This window comes from Zalophus californianus, chromosome 1 (genome assembly GCF_009762305.2).
Source record: "Zalophus californianus isolate mZalCal1 chromosome 1, mZalCal1.pri.v2, whole genome shotgun sequence".
Classification (NCBI taxonomy): Eukaryota; Metazoa; Chordata; class Mammalia; order Carnivora; family Otariidae; genus Zalophus; species Zalophus californianus.
This window is the reverse complement of record NC_045595.1, coordinates 90450868-90476645: the sequence shown is the minus strand read 5'-3', so window position 1 is coordinate 90476645 and position 25778 is coordinate 90450868. Positions and strand designations below refer to the sequence as shown.

Sequence of the window (25778 nt, the reverse complement as noted above, 5' to 3'; positions counted from 1 at the left end):
TCCCTCCGTGCCAGTGCCCCCTCCCCGGCTCCAGTGGCCCGCAGCCCTCTCTCTCAGGGCTCCAGACCAGTGGGGGGTGGTAGTGGGAATGGGATGAAGTGTTTGAAGGTTGGCAAAGCCCAAGGGTCAGAGGGACCCTGGCCAAGCAGGAGAGGAGCTCATGTGTTGGTGCTTTCTTCAAGCTGTATTTCAGGCTTGGTAAGCATTTGTCACCAGCCCCAAGGTAGAAGCAGACCTTTAAGACCATCTAGCCCGACCTCATTGGAATAATGACCTCTTAGCCTAGTGAATGGCAGAGCTGAGATGTATGTTGGTAGGGGACCAAGGGAGGGGATGACACCCCATGCCCCTGACTCAGAGTAGGCTTTCGTAGGATCACTGGGCTTGCACAGAGGAGATAGGGATGGGTGGAGGACAGTGGGGAAGTGAGAGGGGCAGGAGCAGGTCAGGTTCCCAACTGGAGGAGGAGAAAGGGCCTCGGCCAAGCCAGCCCCAACCACCATCCTGCCCACCCCTCCTCCCACTCCCTTCTCCCTCCTCTGTTCTGTCTTCCCTGGGTCCCTCAGTGAGGCCCAGGTGGCTGAGCATCCTCTGTCAGAGGGAATTAACACACTTAATTAAAGTATCCAATGAAGAGCTTTGCATTTTTCTTAATTACTGTCTGAGTCTTTTGGGGGATGGTTTGAAATGGGATTTTTCACATTTCCTCATTTAGCCTACAGTGAGCCAGCTGGCCCCTCAGGGCTCGGGTAGGCTGGCAAAGCCCTGGTCTGGAGCTGCCTTTCTGAACATGGGGTGGCAGGGTGGGTGTGGAGTGGGGAGCCTGGCCCCTAGCCCTCCAGGCTTGTCAACTTTGTAGGAAGGTTAAAGCAGGCTTTTCTGTTTTCTGAAAACAGCACAAAAGGAAACGAGGGTCAGAGAGATGTAGATGGTGTCTCACTGGTTCTCATCAGTGTAGGACCCAGGGGCTGTGCACCCCATGGTCAAGCCAGAAGGGGGGAGTTTGTGGGCATCGGGGTGCAGGGGAACAGTGGAGTCCTCTCCCAGGCCCCTGCAGAGTAGGAACACTGGCCCAGGATGGCCTGGCTTCCTTCTTAGCTGCAGGGCAAGGACTGAGCCCTTCAGCGGGCAGGCCTGCCCCAGCACTCATACAGCTTTTCCCACTTGTGGTTTGGAAACTGAGCTGATGGAATACCTGAGTCACCTGGGCCCAACCAAGGAACAGGTTATTGGCCTCAGCAGTGGTGAAGCAGATTTGCCTTTTCAGTCCTGAGGGCTGCCTTCTGACAGCTACAGACATTCTCTGACCTCAGCCTGGCTGTGGGCTAAGGATGCAGAGACCATTTCCCTGGCATGTAGACTACTCTCCTAAAAACACAGGTATCAAAGAGGTGGGTAGGCTGCCAGGGTGGCCGAGAAATGGCAGGGGGCTCTTCCAGGTCTTTCCTGCCTCCCACTCTGGGCCTAGCTCTGTGTCCCCAAGGAAAACCAGATGGAACCCCACTGTCCAGCAGCATCCCATAGCTAGTGTGGGTGGTAAATGTGAATGTGTGGCCTAGAACAGATTATGGGCCAAGGTTCTGGCTTAACTCAGCGAGAGGGCTAGGCTACCCTGTGGGCGGTTCATGCTCTGCCAGGTCTTGCCAGACCTTCCACAAAGTCTCCAGCTAATTTCTTGTGCTCTCCCTCATGTTCTGCCCCATTTCTGGCCCTCTCAGCAATCTCTCCACCACACCACACCCACACCCACACCCACACCTGCCATGGAGATGACAGGGTGGAGAGGGGTCCTTCATGGAGGGAGACAGTGTTAGAGCAAGAGTCTGGGGGGTCAGGGCCCACTCAGCTGTCAGCCTGTGGCCTGGACACAAGCCAAGCCTGGAGCCCTCATAGCCACTGACCCCAAGGTCCTGGGAGGGTTTGGCTTCACGTGGCAGCAATGCAGAAGTGTGGGTGACAGCTGTATGCAGAGGATACCTCAGCCTCACATCACCAGCTCCATCCAGTCCCTCCCCTGGGGACACGGTTCCACCTGATGCCCCGTCCCCACCAATTAAGACCCAGCCCAAATGGCTACCTCCTTCAGGAGACCACTGCAGTTCTCCAACCGAGTGTCCGTGTCTTCTGGTCGGCTCTCAACAGTCCCTCCCAAGTTGCTTGGCACTTTAGGAATCTGCCCCTGAATAGCTCCTCACTGGAGCAGGGCTGCAGGGGAGAACGGGGATGTACCTGCTTTCTCGCTGGGAATTCTGTGCCCAGCATGGCCCTGGCACAGAGTAAGCCCCCCAGTGGGTGTTTGTTGAGTGGGTAGAGAGGCCTCTGCAGCTACCTAGAAGCCACCCAAATGTACAAAAATCTGCTTATCTGGGACCCACCCTGAGATGGGGACTGGAGCCTATGGGAGGCTGGTGGAATGAGGTCCAGGTGGGTGCTGGTAGCTGATTGTGAGGGGCTGGCATTCAATACACATTGCACTGGTAGAATTTCCAGGGTGTTTGGGACTGAGCTCATCTGGACAGGTTTGCAAAACCCCTGGGTCAGCAGCTCACACTCGGGTAAGAAAATAACTCTTTTATGATAATGACAAGAGTGAAAAATAAGCTTAGATTCTCAGCTCATGAGACTGAAAAACTATTGCTAATAATTTTTTAAAGGTTTTCTTTCTGAATTTAGTGCTGGCATTTGTGCTTTGGCCTGACAATTAAAAAAAAAAAAACTTTTATGGGTGACCTGAATCCAGGTGATTTTACTTACTTGGGGTTTGCTCCTCATCCAGTTTTACTTAGGCTTAAGGAATGGCTCCATCATCTGCTAGTCACAAAGCCAGGTGACAGGGAGGTGTCCTGGGCTCTCCTCCACATCTGACTAGTCACTAAGTCCCGCTCTCCCTAGCTCTGTTTCTCCCCAGCCCCACTGCCTCTGTTTTCACTGAGATCTGCTGTCTCTCGCAGGACTGCTGCCCCCAATCTGGCCCCTGTAAGCTATTCTGCCCGAAGTGCCGTAAGTTTTCCTCCTAAAGCACAGATCTGTTGCTGTGATTATGTAATGCTGTATCACAAACACCCCAAAACTTAGTGGCATAAGACAATGTGAATATTCACTTTGCTCAGGAATCTGTATGGTTTGGACAGGCCCTGGCAGGGAAGGTATGTTTCTGTTTCATTGGGCATCAGCTGATGGCTCCAAGGCTGGGGCCTGGAATCATTGGAAGGCTCCATCACCCACAGGTCTGCTGCTGGTGGGGGCCTCCATTTCTTGCCAGGCGGGTGTCTCCATGTGGTCCTCCCTCACGTAGGCTGCCTTGGGCTTCCTCACAGCATGGTGGCTGGGTTGAAGGGCCAGTTTCCAGACAGAGGCTGTGCTGCCTTTTCTCACCCAGTCTTGAGAGTCAACCTGGGAACCCGCCCAGGTTCCCCCCTAGACAGAGTATCAGTGGCACATTGTAAAAAGAGCACGGGGATGGGGAATATTTGGTGGGCCATCACGGATGTTATGAACGGCCACACCTGTTCCCACCACCTCTCTACTTAAGACCCTTCAGAAGCTGCCGCCACCCTTGGGAGAGAATCCATGCTCCTTGGTGTGTTCCCTGCCCTGCTGGCCTTGCCTCTCTCTGCCTTTCTTCCTCCCTCCTTTCCTTCCCTCCACAGCCAGCCCCAGAGGTGGATTTTGGTTTAAATCAACCCACCGGCCACAAGGAGCTTCCTCAGAACAGTGTTTGTCACGTACGCTTCTCCTCACACACTGGTGGGTTCCATTTTCCCTGAGACAAAACTCAGATGTGGAGACCTCCCGGTGTGTCCCCCATGGCTCCTGGACACATTTCTGCTCCCCCTGGCCTGTCATCTCCTGTCCCTTGTCACGAGCTTTGTTTCTCTGCCTCTGTGCCTTTTCTCCCACTGTCCGTCCACCTGGAACCCCCGCTCTGCCTCACCCTCCCACAGCTCGGTTACTGCCCTGCCGCCTCCTTGTGGCCTTCCTGGCTACCCTGCCACCTGGGCCCCTGCTTTTTGTGATCTCCTGCTTTGCTGCCGGTCAGGCCTTTCCATAAACCAGCACAATGTTGTGCATGGGGTGTGGATGATGGCAGCAGATCTGGGTTTATACGCCAGCTCCAGTGCTTACCAGCTCTGTGACCTTACTGGCAATAACTAACTCACTGGATCGTGACGAGGAGTCAATGAGGGAACCTAAGTTAAGCACCACATTTCTTGTCTGGCACTGAGTAGAAGCCCAGGAAGAGAGTCAGTCTCCTTCTTTGTAAAGACTCCTGGCAAATGCTCAGTAATGAATTTTTCTCACCCTCATTTGGTTGAAAGAGGAAAAATGCATCTCCCTGCTTGATCATGTGGGACTAAACTACCAGAAGATGTTGCTGAGCCACGAGCAGAGAGAAGAGCTCAGTAACGATACGCCTGCTTATTGAATATAATCCTGCCAGTGGAGCCGAATCTTTGTCCTCAGAAACAGCTCTGCGTTGCTCCGGCCTTGTCTGAGAGCAGCTGTTAGAAGGCATGCGGGACAGGGTGACCTTGAGAACAGAGCTGCGAGGGTTGGACGGCTCCCAGAGGCGGCAGGGGCCGGTCGAAAGCAGGATGGATGCCGCCGCCCCTCTGGGGCCTCCCCCGCCTTTGGCGCAGTGGTAGTGCCCAGTCGGGTGACGGCTGCCGCTGTCCTGCCACCCTTCACGCGGAGGCTGAGAGAACAGGACGCCCAGGAGGTGGGCGGGGCCAGCTCGCCGTTTGCGGGTTCCCAGACCTTCCACCCAGGGCAGTTGTGGAGAGTCTGACCCACGTTATCCTGGCAGCTGTGGACAGAGTAGGGGTGGTCTCGGGGAAGCTCTGAGGCAGGCAAGAGGGTGGGCTTCTGCTCTGAGAAATGAGAAAGACGGGCCTGGAGGAACAGCTAAGAAATTACTCCCTTTTGCAGCATGTCAGTAATGAACCCATCATTCAGTCCAGGCCTTGGGTAGGGTGCTGGGCCCCAGGTGTTCAAGCCCGCTCACCCTCACATGCTGAACTCCCCTTGTGCCTCTCACTTCCCAGTTTCTGACCTTCCAGATTGGGTCAAGCATGGCCCCACTGGGGAAAAGCCTCCCATCTCTGTCTGGTCCCAAGGAAAAGGAACCTTGGCTTGGTGGGGCCATTTCCAGAATCCTATGACATCCATAGTGGTGGTAGCAGGGACCTGGAAGAATCCTGAGACCCAATGTGACCCCAAGATGCTGAGGAGGGTCAGGGAGAGGAGCTTGTGCCCTGGTGAGGTCACCCCAGCCCGGCCCCACGCAGTCTGGCCCTGGGCAAATAGCTGTCAATTCATTTCCCTGTGTGTGAAAATGAGGATGGTGTGAGCACCTGCTTCAGAGTTGAGGCCTAAACCATGTTAAGAACTTAGCGTGGTGTTGCTGCAAGCGCAGAATTCCCGCAAGCTTCCAGTAGGGAGGGGTCTCGTGTCTTCTGCTCACTGCTGTCAGGTAAATCTGTGCCTGGCACCCCTGGCATGTGCCTGGAGCACGCTCTGCAAATACAGGAGGCGCGTGCTGCCCACCATGGTTATTGTGGGAATGTGCAGGAAATCCTGGCAGGACTCCACACCTGAAAGTTCCTCCTGCACAGCCCCAGTGAACAGCTTGTTGTCTCGGGACCTTCTTCTTCCACCTGGCAGTCACCCTGTGAGCCAGTACTCACCCACTGCCAGTGGCTGTTGCCTCGAGATGGGGTGACTTGGCTTTGTCACCCTTGTGGGATTTCTAAGCCCTAAGTTCTCAGCCACTCCACGGACCTCCTTTTCCTCTAGTTACTTTCTGCGATTCCACGGTCTCTCCTCCCTGCCTGCTCGGCTGCCCCAGGGAAGACCCGGTGCAGGAGGAGAACTGGTGTCATCCTTCCTGCTCCCCGTCCTGTTCCGTGATGCTCGCCCCTGTCCCCGCCAAGACACGAGATGCGGTGTGTCACTGCCTGGGGAAATTACTAGTGGGCCCTGCGACCCCCATCTTCCTGAGGAGGTGGTAACTTTCCACTCTCTCTTAGAAAAGGAGGATGCTGTGTTCACTTCGATTTTGTCTGCCTCTTGCTGGCTCCAGGTTTTACTTTGTGGTCCCCTTAGCACTTTGCAGCCAGGCCTTTTTGTGTGGGAAACCTCCATTTCTCACCTTCATGTGAAAGTTAAAGGGAGATTTAAAGCAATTGGAAAGCACTTAACAGATTAATACCTTTCGGTTTCCAAGTTAGATGAGAAGAGATCATGGGTATGTCACTGTTCACCCCAGAGATGTTTGGAATAGAAATGTGGCTCTTGTGACACCAGCTGGTATATGACCCAGCACTGCCCCCCAGAGCTGGCATCAGACCCCCCCCGTTGAAGGGCATGGCCCTGATGAGACTGCCCCCCACTTCAGATGCCAGCCACAAGTGGGCTCCCCAAGGACACCACACTTCTGACCACTGGCCACAAATTCAGGGGTTCACATGACCCTCCTCAGTTTCCGTAATTTACCAGAACAACTCACAGAAACTCTGGAAAGTGTTCTACTTATGATTATAGTTTGATTATAAAGGATGCAAGTCAGAAACAGCCAAATGAAGAGACATACGATGGGCAAGGTCAAGCCAGTGGTCGTGGTAGTATTTTTTTTTTATCTGATATTCTGGAAATTGTCTCAATATCTGTTACCTGCTGCCTCCTTCCACTTTTAAGCATTTCCTATGTTCCTGGCACTCTTATTTAATTCTTACCACTGCTCTTTGAAGTCTTTGATGTTATTGTACCCATTTTAAAATGAGGAACTGAGGTCCAGAGGAGCGATGGCCACCTCAGAATGACACAGCTAAATAGCACCCCAGCTAGGATTTGAATCCAGCTAATCACTTCTGGGTCAAAGATGGGGCCGTCTAAATTTGCCCCAGTCTGTCAAATGTGCCTTCTGGCTAGAAGACAATTGTCTTTCCATTAGAAATGTTGGCTGTTGGAAGATGGTTGCTTGTCTCTTATATGGTGTACTACTAAGGCTTCAAAATTGGCAAAGGACCCTTCCCAGAGGAGCCAAGTTGGGTTGCCCTGCTCCATTGAGGCAGTGACCAGCCACCCCACCAGACCCAGCCTGTGGACATTCCACCCAAGAATCAGGGAGAGGCAGGATGGAGAACCTTCAGGTGCTGACTCTTGCTTTCCCTGCAAGGGTTGTCTGTCTCCTGCAGCCCAGAGCAGGAGGGGCTCTGAGCCAAGCCCAGCTGGGCTAGTCTCCCCTCCGAGTCTCCCAGGCCCATGGCAAAGACTTGATGGGACAGTGTAGAGAAGCAGTCCCTGCTAGGCCTGACCCGGCAGATGTTCCTTTGTCACCCTTCCTGCCCTCCCAGATAATAAGAAATGCTGCAGTAGGCATTTCTGCCCATGCCAGGCCCCAGGGGACCTGCACAGGGTTAGGTCATCAGCCACGCCCCGCAGTTTGGGAAATTAGCAACATTTGTGGAATTTCCAAGAGCCTACCTGGTTTCTCTCAGCCATGCCAGTGGTTCTTGTTTGGGGGTATTACTGTCCCTTCGAGGGCATTTGCAAATGTGGGACGGGAGTCCTGGGTTGACATAGTGCGTAGGGATCGCGCCAGTGTTTACCTGGCAAGGTCCAAGGATGTTAAACATCTTGTGAGGAGCTAGACCATGAGGTACACACTACAAAAAGTAGTCCTGCCCTTGAGAGACACTAGGTGATAGCCCATTTACTTCCACTGCCCCCCTGGTTCCTTGGAAAGCCACCCTGCTTACTAGTTCCCAGGCTGAGTGAATGGGGGAAAAAGGAGCATGCCTCCATCCCAGCCTGTGGCCAATGGCAAGGACGTATTTTCAAGTGAACATGGGCCCAAGCGAGAGCAGCATCTTGTCTTACACCAACTTCCTCTGATTGTTCATATATGGTTCTTGCCTCACTCGGGCTCTTGGGGTTCAAGGAAGAGCTGGGTGTGGGTGGTGAGAATTCTTGGGGCCGGCGGGGGGCCTCCTGCTTGGTGCTGCCCCAGCTGAACCCCTCTCTTCTTGTTTTGCAGTCGGGAAGACGTCTCTGATCACGCGGTTCATGTACGACAGCTTCGACAACACGTACCAGGTGAGGTCCTGGGTGCCCCTGCCCGCCCCCCTCCCCCCGTGTCTGCAGCCAAGACAGCCGCCTAGAGACCATGCTGGCCTCTCCCCAGGGCTTGCTCATGCTGGACGAGAACACGATGGTGCTGGGGCCCCTGGACGTCTATTTTGCCTCGGAAAAGCTTCCCCTCTGTGTGCTGGCCCCAGCCCAGTAAAGACCCAGAGCCCTTTTGAAAATCCAAACCCTGGTAAAGGAAACACTTTCAAGAGGGAAATTCTAAAAACAGAGAGAGGACACGTTTCAGTCTCTGTTCTCTTGCTCCCCGTGGGCAGGTCTAAACCATCACAGTGTTTGGTACCTTGGAGTGTCGTCATGTAGAGGAGAATGGATAGGCAAGATGTAAAACGAGGGAGATGAAAATTAGAGCAGTAAGAAAACTTGCCCCTCAAGCGTGGGTGTGTTTGCTGGACCTCTACACACAGGCACGTGCATGTGTGTGAGCACGCACGGTTGCTGAGGCACTTCCTTCCCAGAGAGAGGCTGGTTGTGATGGGCTTGCACTGCTGTTCGAGGGCAGGAGGCTGGACAGAGGGACCTCTGTGGCTCCTAGCTCTCAAGAGAGGTCTGGGGCCAACCAGTGGCCCATAGGTAGCTCCAGGAGGCCCAAAGACTGAGCTCCTGGGAATTAGTAACATTGCACTCTCCTGGCCTTACTGGTGAGTCAGGAGGATTGTGCAGATGAAATGAATTTCCCCTGCAACTATGGCTTTTTGTGAAAGGCACCAAGTTGCATCATTTCAACTATTTTTAAGGAAAAAGAGATATTTTCTTCCTTAACAAGGAGACAAATAATCATTTTTCTCAGCCAGTGGGTTCTGTAAGATACTAGTTACAAGAGATGTTAGCTGGTGTTACTTGAGAAGAAAAGGTAGGGACGAAGGTTCAGTGCTTATACAGATTTAGGGAACACCGGTAAACAAAAGCCAGTCGACTTTTCTACTGCAGGACTTCTCAAGGCTTTTACTACATGGATACATGGTTTTGATCTGCTGGTAGAGGGATATAGTGTGCATGATCTCCCAGATGTGTTTGATCATGAATCCTTTTGTTCCGGAGCCCTCAGAGGACACGTGTTTATAGCACAAACTGGGGACTCCTGTGCAAAGAGGTCCCTCTCTTCCCTGGACTCAGAGAGGATGCAGAGCCCAGCTCGGTGCAGATTACAGTCCTGTGTCTGCTCTTTAGTCTGTCTGTCTCCCTCAGGACCAGTCCTCGTGTTTGCCTCACTACACTCTCTGCCTCCTCTAATTCCCTGCTTTTCCTCTGCTGTGTCTGAAATACCAGATAACTAATGGCCTGGGGAGGAGTTGCCGCTCTGGGAGGGGGCCCTGAGTTCTCTGCACAACCCTGGGCACTGGCTTTAGAATGTGTCGTGGCCACACTTTGTCTTCATTGTGTTCTCTCCAGGCTGGGCCCGAGGCCTCCCCATAAGGGAGTTCTGCCACATCGGTCTTCCTTTGAGATTACAGTTCTAACAGACTTCCAGTCTGAAGTCTAACTGGGTATGCATTTATTTGTGTGTGTGCGTGTTTGTATATGAATGACCTTGCAGATATTATTTTGATTATTTGATTTTTTAAAAAATACTAAGTTATTTATAATGCCGCTCGTTTGTGTCCCATTGGAAACAATGGGACTCTTGGCTGGCTACTGTTCTTGGTTGTAGGTAGCAGCAGATACGGCCCCAGGGCCTTTGCAGTGACCAGTGATTCTCATGGGCTTGGATCAAGACCTCGACTCCTCCCATGTCCTTTGAGTTTCTCAGAATCTCCCCCTACCTCCATCTCCATTGTCCTCTCGTATTGCGTACTGCTTGCCTGCATCCTGTGGTCCTGCAGGCCTCTCCACTCGCTGCTCCCCACACAGGCGACAGTCACACCTCCGCACTTTGGCTCATAGTGTCACCTCAGCTGGAATGACCTTCCCTCTCCACTTCTCTGCTGTATAACATTCTTCTGACTCATCAAGACTCAGAGCACTTGTTTGCTCTGCAGATGGGGCCCTCCCTCGTCTCTCTGCTACGGCGCACTCTGCCCTAGCACGTTGTCTGCAGGTCTCCATTAGTCTCCCGGTTCCACAAGAACTCCTGTGTGCTCTGGCCCCTTGGAAGGGCTCTGCGTTTGGCTGAGGCCAGGACCCCTCAGATCTGCCACTGCATTCGTAGGCCCAGCATAGGGCCTGGCCATCGCTGGTGTCAAGCGCCTTCTGGTACCAAAGTGGCTTGGAGAGGCACTCTCTGCCTTGGTTTTCAGACCCCGCCAGGCCAAGAGGCCACAGGGGCCACATGTCTTGGTGAGAAGGAGAGAAAGCCCAAAGGTGAGCAAGACCTTCCCCACCTTGGGCTTTTTTGACTTTGTTATTGCAACAGATAGAATTTCTTTTCCAATGCTCTTTAAAATGGTAATTAAGCTGGGAGGCCAGGGATCCAAATCTGTGCATACACAGGCCATTTTAATGAACTCTCTGGAGAAAGAGAGGGGGAAATGGTATTGTTTATTTTGTTTTTCTGAAGATGGTGGCAGAGACACTTGGGAAGTAGACAAGATCCCCAAGGGCTCTGGGGAATGTTCCTGGTTGTCCCTGGCCACTCCCCACCAACCCCCTCAGACATCCTCTTCATCAGCCAGCAGAGCCCCCCACCGCCCCATTAGCTGAGACACTCAGTTCCCAGGACAGAAATCATCCCTCCCTCTCTCCCATCCTTTTGTATGCTTCTGGCTCTCATCTCTGTGTTCCTCATTCACTCATTCTGACAGCAGATGTTTGTCAAGTGCCTTCTTTGTGTCTGGAGGGACAGTGGGAGGCCCTCAGCCAGGGCGGGGGGGGGGGCGGGGGGGTTCAACCTCAGGCTGGGTGGCAGTGCGTGAGCCCTCCCTCAGTCTGGCACTGGACAAGCCTGAGGCCCTGAGGGGCTGGCGTGAGGACTTGTGGGGACCAGGGGCATGCAGAGCTGGGTTTCTTTGTTCCACCCCTTGGAGGGGTCCTGTCTGCCTGGCAGGCCCCGGGGGTTGCCACCTTGTCAGCTGGCAGGCCTCAGGAGACCAGGCCCCCTGCCACCTCCTGCCTGGCATGGCCCCTGCTCCACACATATGCCCCTTGTTCTCCTCTTGACACATTTGCTAACCAGCCTCTCACCACCCCCCCCAATCACCCCATCTAAAGCCATTCACCTGAAGAAGCCAAAGATCAAGACTTACAGCCTGGTGAGATGAACGTCTGCAGTAATTCTCTTGTATAAAACCCCAACTAAAAAACTGCTTTCAGAAGTTGTCGTAGAAGACAACTTCTGGTACCTGCACTGTGGTAAGACTTGACCCCCTGTGTGTAGGCCCGATGGAACACACCTGCAGGCCTGGTCCTCGGGCCACCCGTTGGAAACCTGCACTGGCGCCATGACGGGAGGTTTCACGCCCCTGCGGGGGTCACTGGGAGCAGAGGCCAGGACCTGGAAGCAGCAGTCTTCCGGGGTTTCTCACGGGTCCCTCAGGGGCTCTCTGTCTCGGCTGTATATTAGCACCACCTGGGGGGAGACGACCCAGAGACCCACAGGCCATCTCAGGCTGTAGCATTTTTTAAATCTCTGAGGTGTTGGAGATGACCTTCTAGCCAAGGCCAGAGCCAGCGGCCTGTCGCTAGATTTCCCACCGCAGCACAAGTTAGGAGACCGCTGACCCAAGGGGCTGCTTGGGGTGAGGCCCCCGACCCTGCTGGAGCTTACTTGGTGGCTCCAAGAGCACAGGACCCTTTCTGAAGGACTGGGAGGCTTCGCCTGTGCTGGGTCCCTCCAGGGATCCCACAGAGCCTGTGGGAAAGGAAGAGGACGGCTGCGTCTGCTGTGCCGGCCCAGGCCGGGGGGTTGTCCGAGGAGCCCTCACCCCTCAGCGATCTGCACCATCACTGCCGGCTCTGCCCGAGGCTTTCCTCTTCCCTCTGGGCTCTGGATTTGCTTCCTGCGGCTGCCGTAGCAAATGACCACAAACTGAGTAGTTTTAAACAACAGAATTTAATTTCTCACTGTTCTGGAAGCCAGAAGTCTAGAATCAAGATGTGGCAGAGCCACACTCCCTCTTAAGGTTCTGGGAGAAAAATCCTTTCTTGCGCCTCCCCCCCCCCCCCCCCCCCCCCCCCCCCCCCCCCCAGCGCAGGCAACTGCAGGTCGCAGCTCCTTGTCCTGAGGCCGTGAAGCTCCAGTCTCTGCCTCCGTCTTCATGTGGCCTTCTCCTCTCTGGGCCTCTGTGTGTCCTCCCCTCTTCTTAAAGGGACAGCACTCGTTAGATTTAGGGGCCTCTCCCAAATGCAGGATGATTCTTCGTCTTGAGATTCTTAACTGATTACATCTACAAAGACCCTATTTCCAAATAAGGTCACATTCTGACGTTCCAGGTGGACATGAATTTGGGGTGGGACATTCTTCAACCCACTACAGCACCTCCCAGTCTGATCCCATTGGGGGTCAGACCTTCTGGCCTGGGCCTCAGCACTCTCTGGAGCTTCAGACAAGGCAGGGATTGGTGGCCGTTCTAGTGGGCACGGAAAGTTTCTGGGAGGGGAGCATGGGACAATATCACTGTAGCTATGCTGGAGGGAGGAATGATTATGTGCTAAAGGAGGAGCCTTTGTGGAAGTCCAAAGTGTAATGATGTGTGTGTGTGGTGCGGAGGGGTCTGCCTATTGCTGTGGAGGGTAAGAGTGGGGCCTTTGGATGGATTATTGGCAGGCTGCATTTTGATGTTCATGGGCCTTACACACTTTTGCCTTTATGGGTACTTTGCTTCTTCCTTCCTTAAATATATATATGTGTGTGTGCGTGTGTGTATATATATATGAAATTATATTTTACAACTGTTGCTAAAAGAACATATAATCCAGACTAGATTCATTATTACATATTTATTATTATGTTCATTTTTCTTTTGATTTTAAAAGAAATTAAAAGTTAAAAAATATTTTTTTGGCCTCCTAAAAGTACCCTGGGCCCTAGGCTCTGAGCCTGCCCTGCCTTGTGGATACACAGGCCCAGATGTTGGGACTATGGAAGGCCCTGGAAGCTCAGAGAGGCTTGGGCTCATGAGGCAGGAAACAGAAAGCTATTGAGGGTTCCTACTGTGGGTACTGATGGGAGTAAAGATTTCAGAGATTGTAGAAGCCAGATGTGGAGCACTGGGCTGGGGCAGGGGTGATGGTTGCAGGCGGGGCTCACACAGACCTGGATGCAGCTCTGTGGGGCAGGGCAGGGAGGAGTGTGACTGAGCAGTTATGTAGGGCTGTATAGGAGATGAGTGAGGGGCCTAGGCCAAGGACAGAGACACTATAGGGCAGTAGAAGGGATGAGTGAACAGAGAGGGTCTGTGGGATGCAGAAGAGGGAGGGGCCAGAGTGGGCCCTGGGTTTCTGTCCAGACACCCTGGAAGACCATCAGTGCCATCAGCACCAAGAGAAACAAAGAGTCTAGTGGGAAAGAATGATGGAACAGCCAAGCGAAGGTGTTTGAAAATGACTGTTACGTGGGGCAGACCCTCGAGTGGTTGCGCAGAAGCTGGATTCCTGAAGCTCTAAGAACTGATGAGTCTTGTGGGTTGGAGTGTAGAAAGGAGGTGGAGGACCAGAGGGCCTCTCTCCACAGAATCTAAGATGCTGTGCATCTGTATGTAGTGTTCAGGTAACCGCCCAGCACCTGGGGGAGACAGGGATAGGATTTTCTGCCCCTGGTGGAGGTGGTCAGAGTGGGGTCACACATTCCCTTTTACCTCAGCTCTTTCTTTCTCCTTCAAAATGATTCTGCATGCAGAGGAGGCTTGGGGTCAGATCCCGGGTCTATCGCTTAGCTCAGAGACCCTGGACCAGCATCCTGCTTTCTTAGTGTTGCATTCTCTTTTAACCTGGAAATTATTTGGATAGGATTTAACCCCTCTATCACCTAGACCAGTTGCCTCAAACTTTGGCAGTAAGAATGTGGTTAATTTGTATTTTGACCGTAGCTCACATCGGTCTTAAAGTCAGGATGATGGAAAATCATAGGGCAGAAGTACCGTTGACATAGATATGCATTACGATATACTATGTAGGGAAGCAGAACAGAATAAAAAGTCGCAGACACCAGCACCAGCCCTGCCACCAGCTGGGTTGATGGTGACGAGACGGCGTGAACAAGAACTCGCTAACAGAGGGTCGGCCGGGCAACCACGGGCCTCCCCACCATGCCTGTGCTTGCACCTGCGCAGTGCGTGGCAGCTCCACCAGAAGCTGCTGTGCTCGGACCTCGGACCCTGGTCCTCACTTAACTCTAGCGACAGGACGATTTATAGCGTGGAGTAAATGCCCCTGAGTGCCAGGCAGCTTGGCAAGATGACCCTGCCCTCAGAAGAGCCCCCTGGGGTACCACCAGTTCCCCCCGCCCCATGGTCTGTCTGGAAGTGATCTGGTTCTGGACTGAGGGCACACCTGCTCTTGCTCTGACATCTTGTCTTCCCCCCCCCAACTCCTGTCCTCTGCCCTTCCCGCCTCTCTTGTGAGCATATACAAGTTAGGAATGGGGGTCACCTCCTAGCACAGAAAGCTGCCTAGTGGTGGCTTGAGAAGAGGGGTTGAGGTTTTCCAGGTGCAAGCAGTCATGGCGGGAATGAGGCGGCACAGCTGCACAATCCTGCTGCCAAGCCTTGGGCTCTTGCGCTCACTCTGTTCCTCCTTCCGCTATCTGGGTTCCCACGTGCATGCAGGCTGGCTGTTACTGCCCCAGACATCACCTCTGCATTCAGGCAGAAAGAGGAAAGCAAGAGCTTCCTGGAATGCCCTCCCCCCACCCCAGCAGACTGCAGCCCATGTCTTATTGGCCAGAATTGGGTCACCCCATCACCCTTAGCCTTTGGAGAGGCTGGGAAAGCAGAAGGTCACTTTGACTGTCTGTAGGCAAGTAAGGGAGTAAGAGATGGCCAGTGGGTATTGGGTGAGTCCACCAGCAGCACCTGCTACATTCTGTAAGTGCAAGGGATTCATGATGCTGTTCTGTGCCCCAGATATCAGTGGTCTGTCCTGTTCACTGGGTAGGTTACCCTTAGATGGCTCTTAGACACCCTCAAAAGTCCACCATTTGGAGCATCTCTGTCCCTGTTAAGGAGAGGGCTTTTGTGCTTGGAGCCTTTCGTGGCCCTCTGGGAAGCCTCCGAGGGAGTGTCAGGCCACACATCCCCGGTCTGCGTGGCTTTTGAAGGGATTGACTGATTTTGCTGAAATTTAACCCCTTATTTCAAGTCAGAAGGTACGTACTGTTTGGTTGACCTTTCAGACCCCAGGAGATAAAAAAGAGCAATTGGTATAAAATACTTAAATTGGGTGGTGATGGGCACAAGCCACTCTCCACTGGGAGGAAAGTGACCCCAGGACTGTGCAGACTTTGAAGCTGAAGTGGCTGAAAGAAGCCAGTGGCCTCCTGAGTCAGCATCCCCTCCCCCAGAGCACAGTGCTTAGCTGCTGGGGAGGACAGACCCTGCCCAACATGTTTTCCACAGGCTGCTGCCTTCTTCCCCCACAGTGCCCACTTGCCAGTCTGAAGCCTTAAGTTTTGCCAGCCTTATTTGCATGCTAATTTGCATGACTGCCCTATACTCTCATCTGACAGCTTCATTGTCAAGGGCTTGTCCTGCCTAGCTGCCTTTCTGCCACTATGGATGCTTCCCCAGCCAAAGGCCAAGGCCTGGCCAAGGCTAGGAAGACACACATGCGCTCCTTTTCATGATTTCTCTTCCTGAGAAGTCTTGAGTCAATTTATGCAAATCACCATGCAGACTTCCTTGTTTTATTTTATTACTTTATTACTGTGTCTTGTCAGAATGTGGATGCAAAATTACATTTCATAATAAATGCACATAGCAAAAAAGATTTCAACAAGTGCCTCAGGAAGCATCTCTTTTCTTGGGGATCCACTGGGCCGATGGCTCTCTTATGCAGAGAGAGGCGTGTAATGGACCATCGTTCTGCACTGTGTCTGAGTCCCCATTGACACTGTGTAACACCACCTTCAGAAGAAGGTCGATGGAGACATGGCTGGGAAATCTGTGTTTGTTAAGATTTCTCATATTTTGTATAAAATGAAATGCCTGCCATTTTTCATACACAGGGCAGTTTGGAAACATGATACTAAAGGAATAAGTAGTGGAGTGCAGAGTGCAGCCCAGCCTCCTGGGGAGGGCAGCAGGCAGCATAGCTGAGGAGGGGAGGGGAGGATCATGGATCATGGACTGGCAGGAGAGCCCAGCCCCCAAAATCAAGCCTGCTGCCCATGTGTCTTGGTATCCTCTTTGCATTCCTGTGGCATAGTTACCAGCAAGACTAATTTATTTATAAGAGGAAATGAAGTACTGAGAATGAATACTTTGACTCAGACTCCATGACAAGCTAGAAGAGAGATGTGGTCTCCTTTAGAACCCAGTCAGCCTTCCCTGAAGCCCTGGGAACACTAGTTTTTTAATAAGGGATGTTAACAGGGATTATAAGCACAAAGTTTCCTAGAGCAAGGAAGCTTGGCAAATGTTGGATTCCGTGTAATTGTTCCTGTTTCTTTAGTGCGGGACTTCTCAGAGCCTTTACTGTGGAGTGTGTTTTATGGCTTTCCACTAGGAGCTAGAGTATGCAGCCTTTCTCAGAAACACTTGATTACAGTTTACCTTTGTCCTGTAGGTCGCTGCATGGGGATGTATTTCCCATAGCCAGTTTAAGAAACGTGGGAGGGTCTTCTTTGCGGTGGGTTTCTACAGCTTCTCTCAGAAATCCTCTGGTCAGCTGGTCAGTCCTCATTTTTGTTTATGCAGAGTACCTATGTGTAGTCTAACTCATGTGATCTGCAGTCCTTGGAGGAGGCTATGATTATCCCCATTTTAGAGAGGAGACGCTTCCAACCCAGTGTTTTTCCAAAGCCCATCACAGAGTACTCAGACCCTGTCAAAGCATTGGCAGAGGTCACTGAAAACAGCACATGATCCCAACCAGGTCCATTTGGTGAAGGTGGGGTACTCTGCTAGCAGCATCCTCTGGGACTGGCCATGGTCAGCCCAGGGAGGCGTTGAAGGAAGCCTACATTTGCTGGCAGAAATCTGCCCTTTCCTTCTCTCCAAGGGCCTGTGAAGGCTCCCGGTCACCTCAGCTTCTGAGCCTCCTGGCAGCACCAGGGCTGTGAGCATATCATGGATCTGGGCTTTACCTTCAAAGCAGAAGTGACCCTCTCCCCACCCCACACTCACCCACGCAAGCATAACACACCCATTCCTACCCGCATACACATACTTGTACATGCAAATGAATATGTAGTTGCATGCACACGTGTGTATCTCCGCTTGTCCATGGGTCTACCCATCCTTGTTCATCAGCACACACACCCCTTTGTGACGTGTGCGGGCCTTCAAGAGGGAGTGTGGGTTGTGGTAGGTAAGAGGGAATCACTGAGGATTCTGCCTGGGTGGCTAATTGTTCTTCTTGCTTGGTGTCCCCCTATCATCCTGTCAGATAATTTCTGTTGATCTGTTTTCACATTTGCTGTTTCATCTCATATGTGCCGTCAAGCCCATCAGTGATTTTAAAATTTCAGATATTTATTTTTCAGTTCTAAGTTTGTATTTGGTTCTCCTGTATAGTTTCTCTTTTTCTGCTGAGATTTTTTTTTTAATCTGTGCCTTGGTTATGAGCATATTTCTCTATATATTTGAGCATAATCATATTAGCTACTTTAAACTGTTTGCTACCTTCAGTATCTGGGTCACCTCAACATTGGTCTCCACCTGTTCTCTTTTTTCTTGAATATGGTTTGCACTTCATATGCTCAGTAAATCAAGATTTATCCTACATGTTGTGATTAATACTGTGGCTTCTGTTTGTTCCTTTGGAAGAATATTTGTGGATCCAGATTCTCCATTCGCTTCCCTGTAGTAGGCAACAAATTAAAGTCCTATCAGATTTGTTTGTTCTGTTTTGTTTTCCGATTTAGGTAGGCTGCTTGGGGTCGGCTTGGGTCGTTCAGAGATTTGGGCAGCTTTCATATGTAGAATTTGGAGTGCCCTCCCTGTGGCTTTCTCATGTTTAGGATTTCCCACATTTTCTGGCTGTTGTGGTGGCTTTGGGATCTGGCTTGTTTCTCAAATAGTAGGACTGTGGGTTTCTTGCCAAATTTTAGCGACCCCTGAGCTCCAGCCAGGGCTGCCCTCAGGTGAGTGAGCAGTCATAATATAAACAGGAACTTCACCCAGGGCTGTTCCCGTTTTTTTAAGTTGACTCTCCTCCAGTTTCTACCTGCTTTTGGTCCCTTTGCAGTGCCTTCAGATAATTGTTCGTTGTATTCTGTTCAGAGTTTATAATAGCAATCTGCAAGCAGGTTGGTCTGATAGGAGCTCTGCCATGACGGAAATCAGAACTCTCCCATTCCCTCCATCTGGGCTTTTCTCCCCACATTTCCCATCCTCCACTACACCCCCATTTTCACCTGCTGGAAAGTTAGTATTCACTCGAGGACTTGCATATTTCCCTCATCTTGCCTCAGGAAATCAGAAGCAGGGTCCCCCTTCTCTTAGAGTCCTTCTCACCACACTGGTCCTTTCCATCCGTCAAGGACCACAGTTCTGTGTGCTAATCTTAGCTCCTCAGAAAGGTTGGAAGTGCAGGGATGGGTCTGAAACTCTGACTAGGCATTAACCATGTGGAGGAGCATTCCAGGGCAGGCAACAGCTGCTCATGGGCAGGGATGGGGGCTCGTTCAGCTCTGTGACCAACACATAGTAGGCATTCGAGGATGAGAAAGTGAGTATTACTTACTTGCAGTGCTTGCCAGAAAGGAGCTGCCCAGGGTCTGAGAGATGGGCTCCAGCTGGCAATGGTGTGGGGCCAACTGCTTGTGCCTTGTGTCTGGGAAAATGGATGATGCCAAGGAGCTAGAAATTTCCTGGTAACCAAGGCCCAGCCAAGGCCATCTTAAAAGTTCTTGTTTTTGCTCAGTCCTTAGAGAGCTGACTTTTGTTGTCCTTGTTAAAATGCAAATGCAGTTCCTCTTAGGTGGGCTCTGCTGAGCTATTATGGCTAATGACCCTAAGAGTCTGACAATAGGAAGCCAGACAGGATGTGACCCTTGTGCAAACCCAATGACAGCTTCAGGGGGCAGTGACAGATTCAGAAATGAAGGGATTTTGGGAAGCTGAGTAGTCAAAAGCAGAGGCTTTGCAGTAAGGGAGACCTGCATTCAAATCCTGCTTCTGCCACACAAGTCACCCGTGTGACCTTAGTTTCTGGAGGAGCCTTGGTTTCCTCATGAATAGCACCTTCTGTGTACATGGGCATCTCCCTCTGTCTCGCACCCCAGGTAGGGAGTCTGCCCCTCCTTCTGGATACCACAGCCTCCTCTGGCTGATTCCAGCGCAAGCTCAGAGTCTTGGCAGTTGTTTGCAAAACTTCACTGCACAAATGAATTATCTGTAGGCTTATCTGGAATTCTGGTTCAAGACTGACACCCCAGAGATTGTGCCTCTGTGTGTCTGGGTGGGACTCAGGCATCTGCAAGTTTAACAAGCTCCTGATGTGTTTCTGAAGCAAGTGGGCCATGCGCTACATGTTGAGAATCGCTGAATCACTGGCCAGTAGTAGAGACTGACCGGTATGAGAGCTTTCCAGTTTCATATAGAAACTGTTAAGTGAAGGGCCCTGAGGCCAACCGGAGGGCTCAGAAAATGACTTGCAGAGGAGCTGAATCTGAATAGGTTTTAAAGAAAACCTTCCTCTGGAAGGAAGAACCTTCCAGAGGAGGGAACAGCATTAGATAAGGCACAGAAACACAAAGTGACTTGTGTGTGTGGTATCTTGACCAGAGCATTATTATTAAAGTATAAAGTAAAAGCTGGACATGAGGGAAATGAGACCAGAGGAAGTGAAGGGCAGGCCCTGAACAGTTTGTAGACCAAGTGAAGTGTTTAGACTATTTTCTAGGGACAGTGAGGGAATGAAGTGATCAGATTTATGTTTTGGAAAGATAACCCTGGTGCTGGATGACAGATGAGTTATAAGGGGAGAGCCTGAGGGCAGAGAGACCAGTCAGGAAGCTGTTGAGGTTATTCAGACAAAAGAAGTCTGAGGTCTGAAGCCCGGGCAGTGCTGATGGGGATGCTGAGAATGGAGAGGCGAAATGCTCCAGGGGCAAAGTCATCAGCTCAGTGATTCTTCCGATTTGAGGGAGCAGACGAGAGAGCAGGTGAAGAGCAGCGACTCGGGAGGGCTTCCAGAGGCTTGGGCACCTGGGGTGGTGGAGGTGCCGTTGCTGGAGGGAGATGATGGGCTCCCTGTGGGACACACCGTGTCTAGTGAGATGTCTACTAAACAGTCGGATACCTGGACCTGAGGCTCAGGACAGAGGAAAGGCCTGCGATGTAGACTGAAGCTGTGAGAGTAATGAGGTCTCCTGACACAGGACAGAGAACACCAAGCAACATTTTAGGAACAGAGAAAGGAAGAAGTTCCTAGAAGAGATCAGTGCAGTAAGGCACGTCAAGCACCCCGCACGTTGGCTGGCAGAGGCTCAGTACTCGGATGTTTCGTCACCATTACTGTGCCTACCCCTGTTGTTGTATTAAAGGTAAATGCAGAGAGTCAAAGTGCTTTATACCTAATGCTGAAAAGTGAGATTTGAGGCCATCTTCTGAGAGAGAGCCATACTGAGGACGGAAGAACAGGGGAGCAGGTTATGACCTATCACTGATATGGATGGAAGTTGGGAGGTGATTGAGGACAAGTCACATGTTTTTATATTTACGCATTGATTTACCATTTGCGGTGCTCTTCTATTCCTTCTTTAAAGATGCAAATTTCCATTCATAACATTTTCCTGTAGCCTAAAGCATTTCTTATAATTAGGGCCCACTGGTGACAGACTATCACAGCTTCCCCTTATCTGAAAATATTTTGCCTTCATTTCTGAACAAAAGTGACACTGGCCGTGGAATTGTGGGCTGACATGATGGTGGCGGTGATGCTGTTTCTTTAGGAACTTGAAAGATGCTTTTCCCCTGTCTTTTGTCTTCCATTGTTTCTGATGAGAAATCAACCATCATTCTTGGCATTATTCCCCTTGTGTATAATGTGTCTTTCTGTTTTCTGGCTGCTATCAAGGTTTTCTCTGTATTTTTGGTTTCAGCAGTTTGACTGTGACGTGCCCAGGTGTGGTTTTCTTTTATCGTGTTGTAGGTTCACTGAACTTCTTGGTACCATGGGTTGATGTTTCTAACCAAACCGGAGAAAATTTTAGCTATTATTGTTTCAAAAGTCTTTTTGCTTATTCTGTCTACTCTATGGGACACCAATTGCATGTATAGCAGATCACTTGATACTGTCCTAGCAGTTCTGGAGACTGTTCATTTTTATTGTATCTTTTTTTTTCTCTCTGTGCTCCAGTTTGAACAATTTATTTTAGCCTCTCTTCAAGTTCACTGACCTTTCTTCTGCAGCGTTCTAGCTGCTGTTAACACAAATCCTGTGCATTTTTAGTTCAGGTATTGTATTTTGTAGTGTTGAGGTTTTCAGTTTTTGTTCTTAGAATTTCCATATATCCCTCTTGAAATCCATCATTCATCTTTTCCTTTGTATTTGTAACATACTTTTAACAATTATTATAAAGTCTTTCTCTGCTCATCCAGCATCTGGTTCATTTGGGGTTCTGTTTTCTTGATTATGGCTTGAATTTCCTCCTCCTTCACATGTCTAAACCCTGTTTTATTGCGTAGTGGACATTGTGAAAACAGACATATCTTGGAGATACTGCAGGTTTGGTTCCAGACCGTAGCAGTAAAGTTGCGTATTCTGATAAAATGAAACAAGTGAATTTTTTGGTTTCCCAGTGAATATAAAAGTTATGTTTATACTACACCATAGTCTATTAAGCATATAATAACATTATGACTAAAAAAATAACATATGTACCTTACTTTAAAAAACTTTATTATTATAAAATACTGTCATCTAAGCTTTCAGCAAGTTGTAATCATTTTGCTGGGGTCTTGCCTCAGTATTGGTGGCTGCTGACTGATCAGGATGGTGATTGCTGAAGGTTGAGGTGGCTTTTAAAATAAGACAGCAATGAAGTTTGTCACAGCAATTGACTCTTTCACAAACGATTTCTCTGTAGCATGTGATGCTGTTTGATAGCATTTTTACCCACAGTAGAACTTCTTTCAGAATTGCAATCAGTCCTCTCAAATCCTGCTGCTGCTTTATCAACTAAGTTTATGAAAAATTCTCAGTCCTTTGTTGTCACTTCAACAGTCTTCACAGCATCTTCACCAGGAATAGATTCCATCTTAAGAAACCACTTTCTTTTCTCTTCCATAAGAAGCGAATCCTCATCTGTTCAAGTTGTATTGTGAGATTGCAGCAGTTCAGTTCCATCCTCAGGCTTCACTTCTAGATCTCTTGCTCCAGTTAACTTCTTCTGCTGAAGTCTTAAACCCTCCAAGTCATCCATGAGTGCTGGAATCAACTTCCAAACTCTTGTTAATGTTTATGTTTTGACCTCTTCCCATGAATCACAAACGTTCTTAATGGCATCTAGAATGGTGAATCCTTTCCAGAAGGTTTCAGTTCACTTTGTCCAGATCCATCAGGTGAACCGCAATCTCTGGCCGCTAGAGCCTTACGAAATGTATTTCTTTAATAATAAGACTTAAAAGTCAGAATTACAACTTGATCCATGGGCTGCAGGATGGTTGTTGTGTTAGCAGGCACGAAAACAACGTTAATCTCATCGAACGTCTCTATCATAGCTCTTGGATGACTGGGTGCTTTGTTAATCGGCAATAATATTTTGAAAGGAATCCCTTTTTGCTGAGCAGTAAGTCTCAATAGTGGGCTTAAAATATTCAGTAAACCATGTTGTGAATAGATGTGCTGTCCTCCACGTTTTATTGTTGCATTTATAGAGCACAGGCAGAGCTTAATTCTTTAGGACCCTAGGATTTTGGAATAGTACATGAGCACTGGCTTCAACTTAAAGTGACCATCTGCACTGGCCCTTAACAAGGGAGTCCTGTCTTTTGGAGCTTTGAAGCCAGGCATTGACTTCTCCTCTCTAGCTATGAAAGTCCTAGGGGTGCCTAGTTGGCTTAGTTGGTTAAGCATCTGCCTTCAGCTCAGGTCATGATTTCAGGGTCCTGGGATCGAGTCCTGCATCAGACTCCCTGCTCAGTGGGGAGCCTGCTTCTCCCTCTCCCTCTGTCCCTCCCCACTGCTCATGCTCTCTCCCTCTCTCCAATCAATCAATCAATCGTTAGCTAGCTATGAAAGTCCTAGACGGCATCTTCTTCTAGCATAAGGCTGTTTTGTCTACACTGAAAATCTGTTACTTAGAGCATCCTCCTTCATTGGTTATCTTAGCTCGATCTTCTGGATCACTTGCTGTAGCTTCTACATCAGCACTTGCTGCTTCACCTTGCACTTTGACGTTATGAAGATGGCTTCTTCCCTTAAACCTGTGCTGGCTTCAGACTTTTCTTCTGCAGCTTTCTCACCTCTCAGTGTTCATAGAATTCAAGAGAGTCAGGGCCTTGCTCTGGATGAGGCTTTGGCTTAAGGGAATATTGTGGCTGGTTTGATCTTCCATTCAGACCACTAACACTTTCTCCATATCAGCGATATGGCTGTTTTCTTATTGCCCATGTGTTCACTGGAATAGCACTCTTAATTTCCTTCAAGAACTTTTCCTTTGTGTTCACAACGTGGCTAACCGTGTGGTGCAAGAGGCCTACCTTTCAACCTATCTCAGCTTTCGACATCCTTCCTCACTAAGCTGAATCATTTCTAGCTTTAGATTTAAAGTGAGAGATGGGCAGCTCTTCCTTTCACATGAACCCTTAGAGGCCATTGTGGGTTATTCATTGGCCTGATTTCCATATTGTTGTGTCTCAGGGAATAGGGAGGCCTGAGGCAAGGGAGAGATTGAAGAATGGCCAGTTGGTGGAATAGTCAGAATACACACAACATTTATGGATTAAGTTCGCTGTCTTATATGAGTGCAGTTCATGGCACTCCAAATCAATAATAGTAGTATCACCAAAGATCACTGATCACAGATGACCATAAAAAAATGTAATAATGATGAAAATTTTGAAATATTATGAGAATTATCAAAATGTGACAGACACAAAGTGAGCAAACGCTGTTGGAAAAATGGCCCCAATAGACTTGCTCTACACAGAGTTCCCACAGACCTTCAATTTGTGAAAAACAGTTATCTGCAAAGTACAATAAAGTGAAGCATAGTAACAAGAGGTGTGCCTGTAATAAGTTGTAGAGATTCTTGGATTCTGTTACCTTCCTCTGAAGAGTGTTGAGTTTTATTTTAATAGGCAGTTAAATTGTGGACAGTTTATCTTTTTTGGGAGGCGGGGCAGGGATTATTTACCATGTTTAAGTTTTGTTAAGAGAAGTCACTTTGGGTTTTTCCTTCAGTCCTCTGGTGTGACCCTCAGTCCTGAGATGAAACCCAGCCCTTCTGGGTTTCCCATGGAAAGCCTGAGGTGTTTACCAAGTCCTTCTAACTTATAGAACAAGGAAGGTACCTCAGGGGAAAAAATTGGTTAAATGTCAGATCTCACTTTGTTCTCTTCCTTCCTTCAGAGATTGTAACCCCTCCATTTTCTGCCAGCTTTTGATCACTCTTCAGTGCTTAAAAATTATTTCTTGTATTTTCCACAGTTTATAATAGTTATCTGTGGGAGGGTTAACTTGATAGAAACTACTCAGCCATTATTGGAAACTAAACATAGGAATATATTTTTGGGCCGAGCTGATGGTTCAGCCATTCCCAGGGACAATGCCTGTGCTTTGGCAAGAATCTGTACAGCCATGGAAAGGTTTGCTGTGGCTCAGTGGCCTAGCTTGGTGGGGACAGAGTGGTCCAGTTAAGGAACCAGATGTCTCTCTGATGTGGAAGAAGCATGGAAGTGGGACTAAAGGTGGGAGAGAGCTGGAGAGGGAGAAGGTTGGCCTCTTCCAGACTCTTTCCTCAGTACCATTCATGTGGTCAGGCTTTTGTGAGGAGCGATGGAGATAAAGTATGTGGGCCTCAGTAATGGCGTTTATGGTTGTGGAGGCCACTGAGTTGAGCTTTGCCAAGGCTTGATCCAAATGGCACAATTCTTGTCATCTGGTGACTTCTCAGTCCTCCATGGAAGCAGAAGTGGCCTGTGCCCACGTGAGGTAGATTGGGGTTGTCATTGTTACAAGAATGTCAAGAATTCTTATCACCATCACCGTCCATGTTGCCTATCTTTGAAGGATATGTTTCTCCATGGTTCTTTGGTCTATTGGTTAGACTATTGTTAGTCTGTGTTAAAAGAAACCCAAACTAACAGTAGCTTAAGCAAAATAGAAGTTTCATTCACTTTCACGCAACAGTCTGGGTGTAAGCAGTCTAGGGTATTGAGGTGGCTTGCCTGGGTCAGAGATTCAGGCTTCCTCCATCTGGTGGCTCTGTCATCACTCCTATATCATCTTCATCTGGATGGGCCAGTGTGACTCACCACCACCTGTCTTCATTCTAAGCCGCAGGAAAGGGAAAGAGGGCAGCTGTGAGCATGTCCCCCACCCCCCATGAAGGACCCATCCCAGAAGATGCCTACATCACCTTCACA

The 25778-nt window shown here is 49.8% G+C and overlaps 1 protein-coding gene across 2 annotated transcripts in view; it reads left to right on the top strand.

Annotated features, from left to right (window-relative positions):
• The window catches only part of RAB6B (RAB6B, member RAS oncogene family), a 61813-nt gene that overhangs the window by 19332 nt on the left and 16703 nt on the right, over positions 1-25778 (top strand). For both annotated transcript variants that reach the window (XM_027586945.2, XM_027586946.2), the window contains exon 2: positions 8039-8097. In XM_027586945.2, the coding sequence (XP_027442746.1) occupies positions 8039-8097 (59 nt within the window). The remainder of the gene's footprint in view (positions 1-8038; positions 8098-25778) is intronic.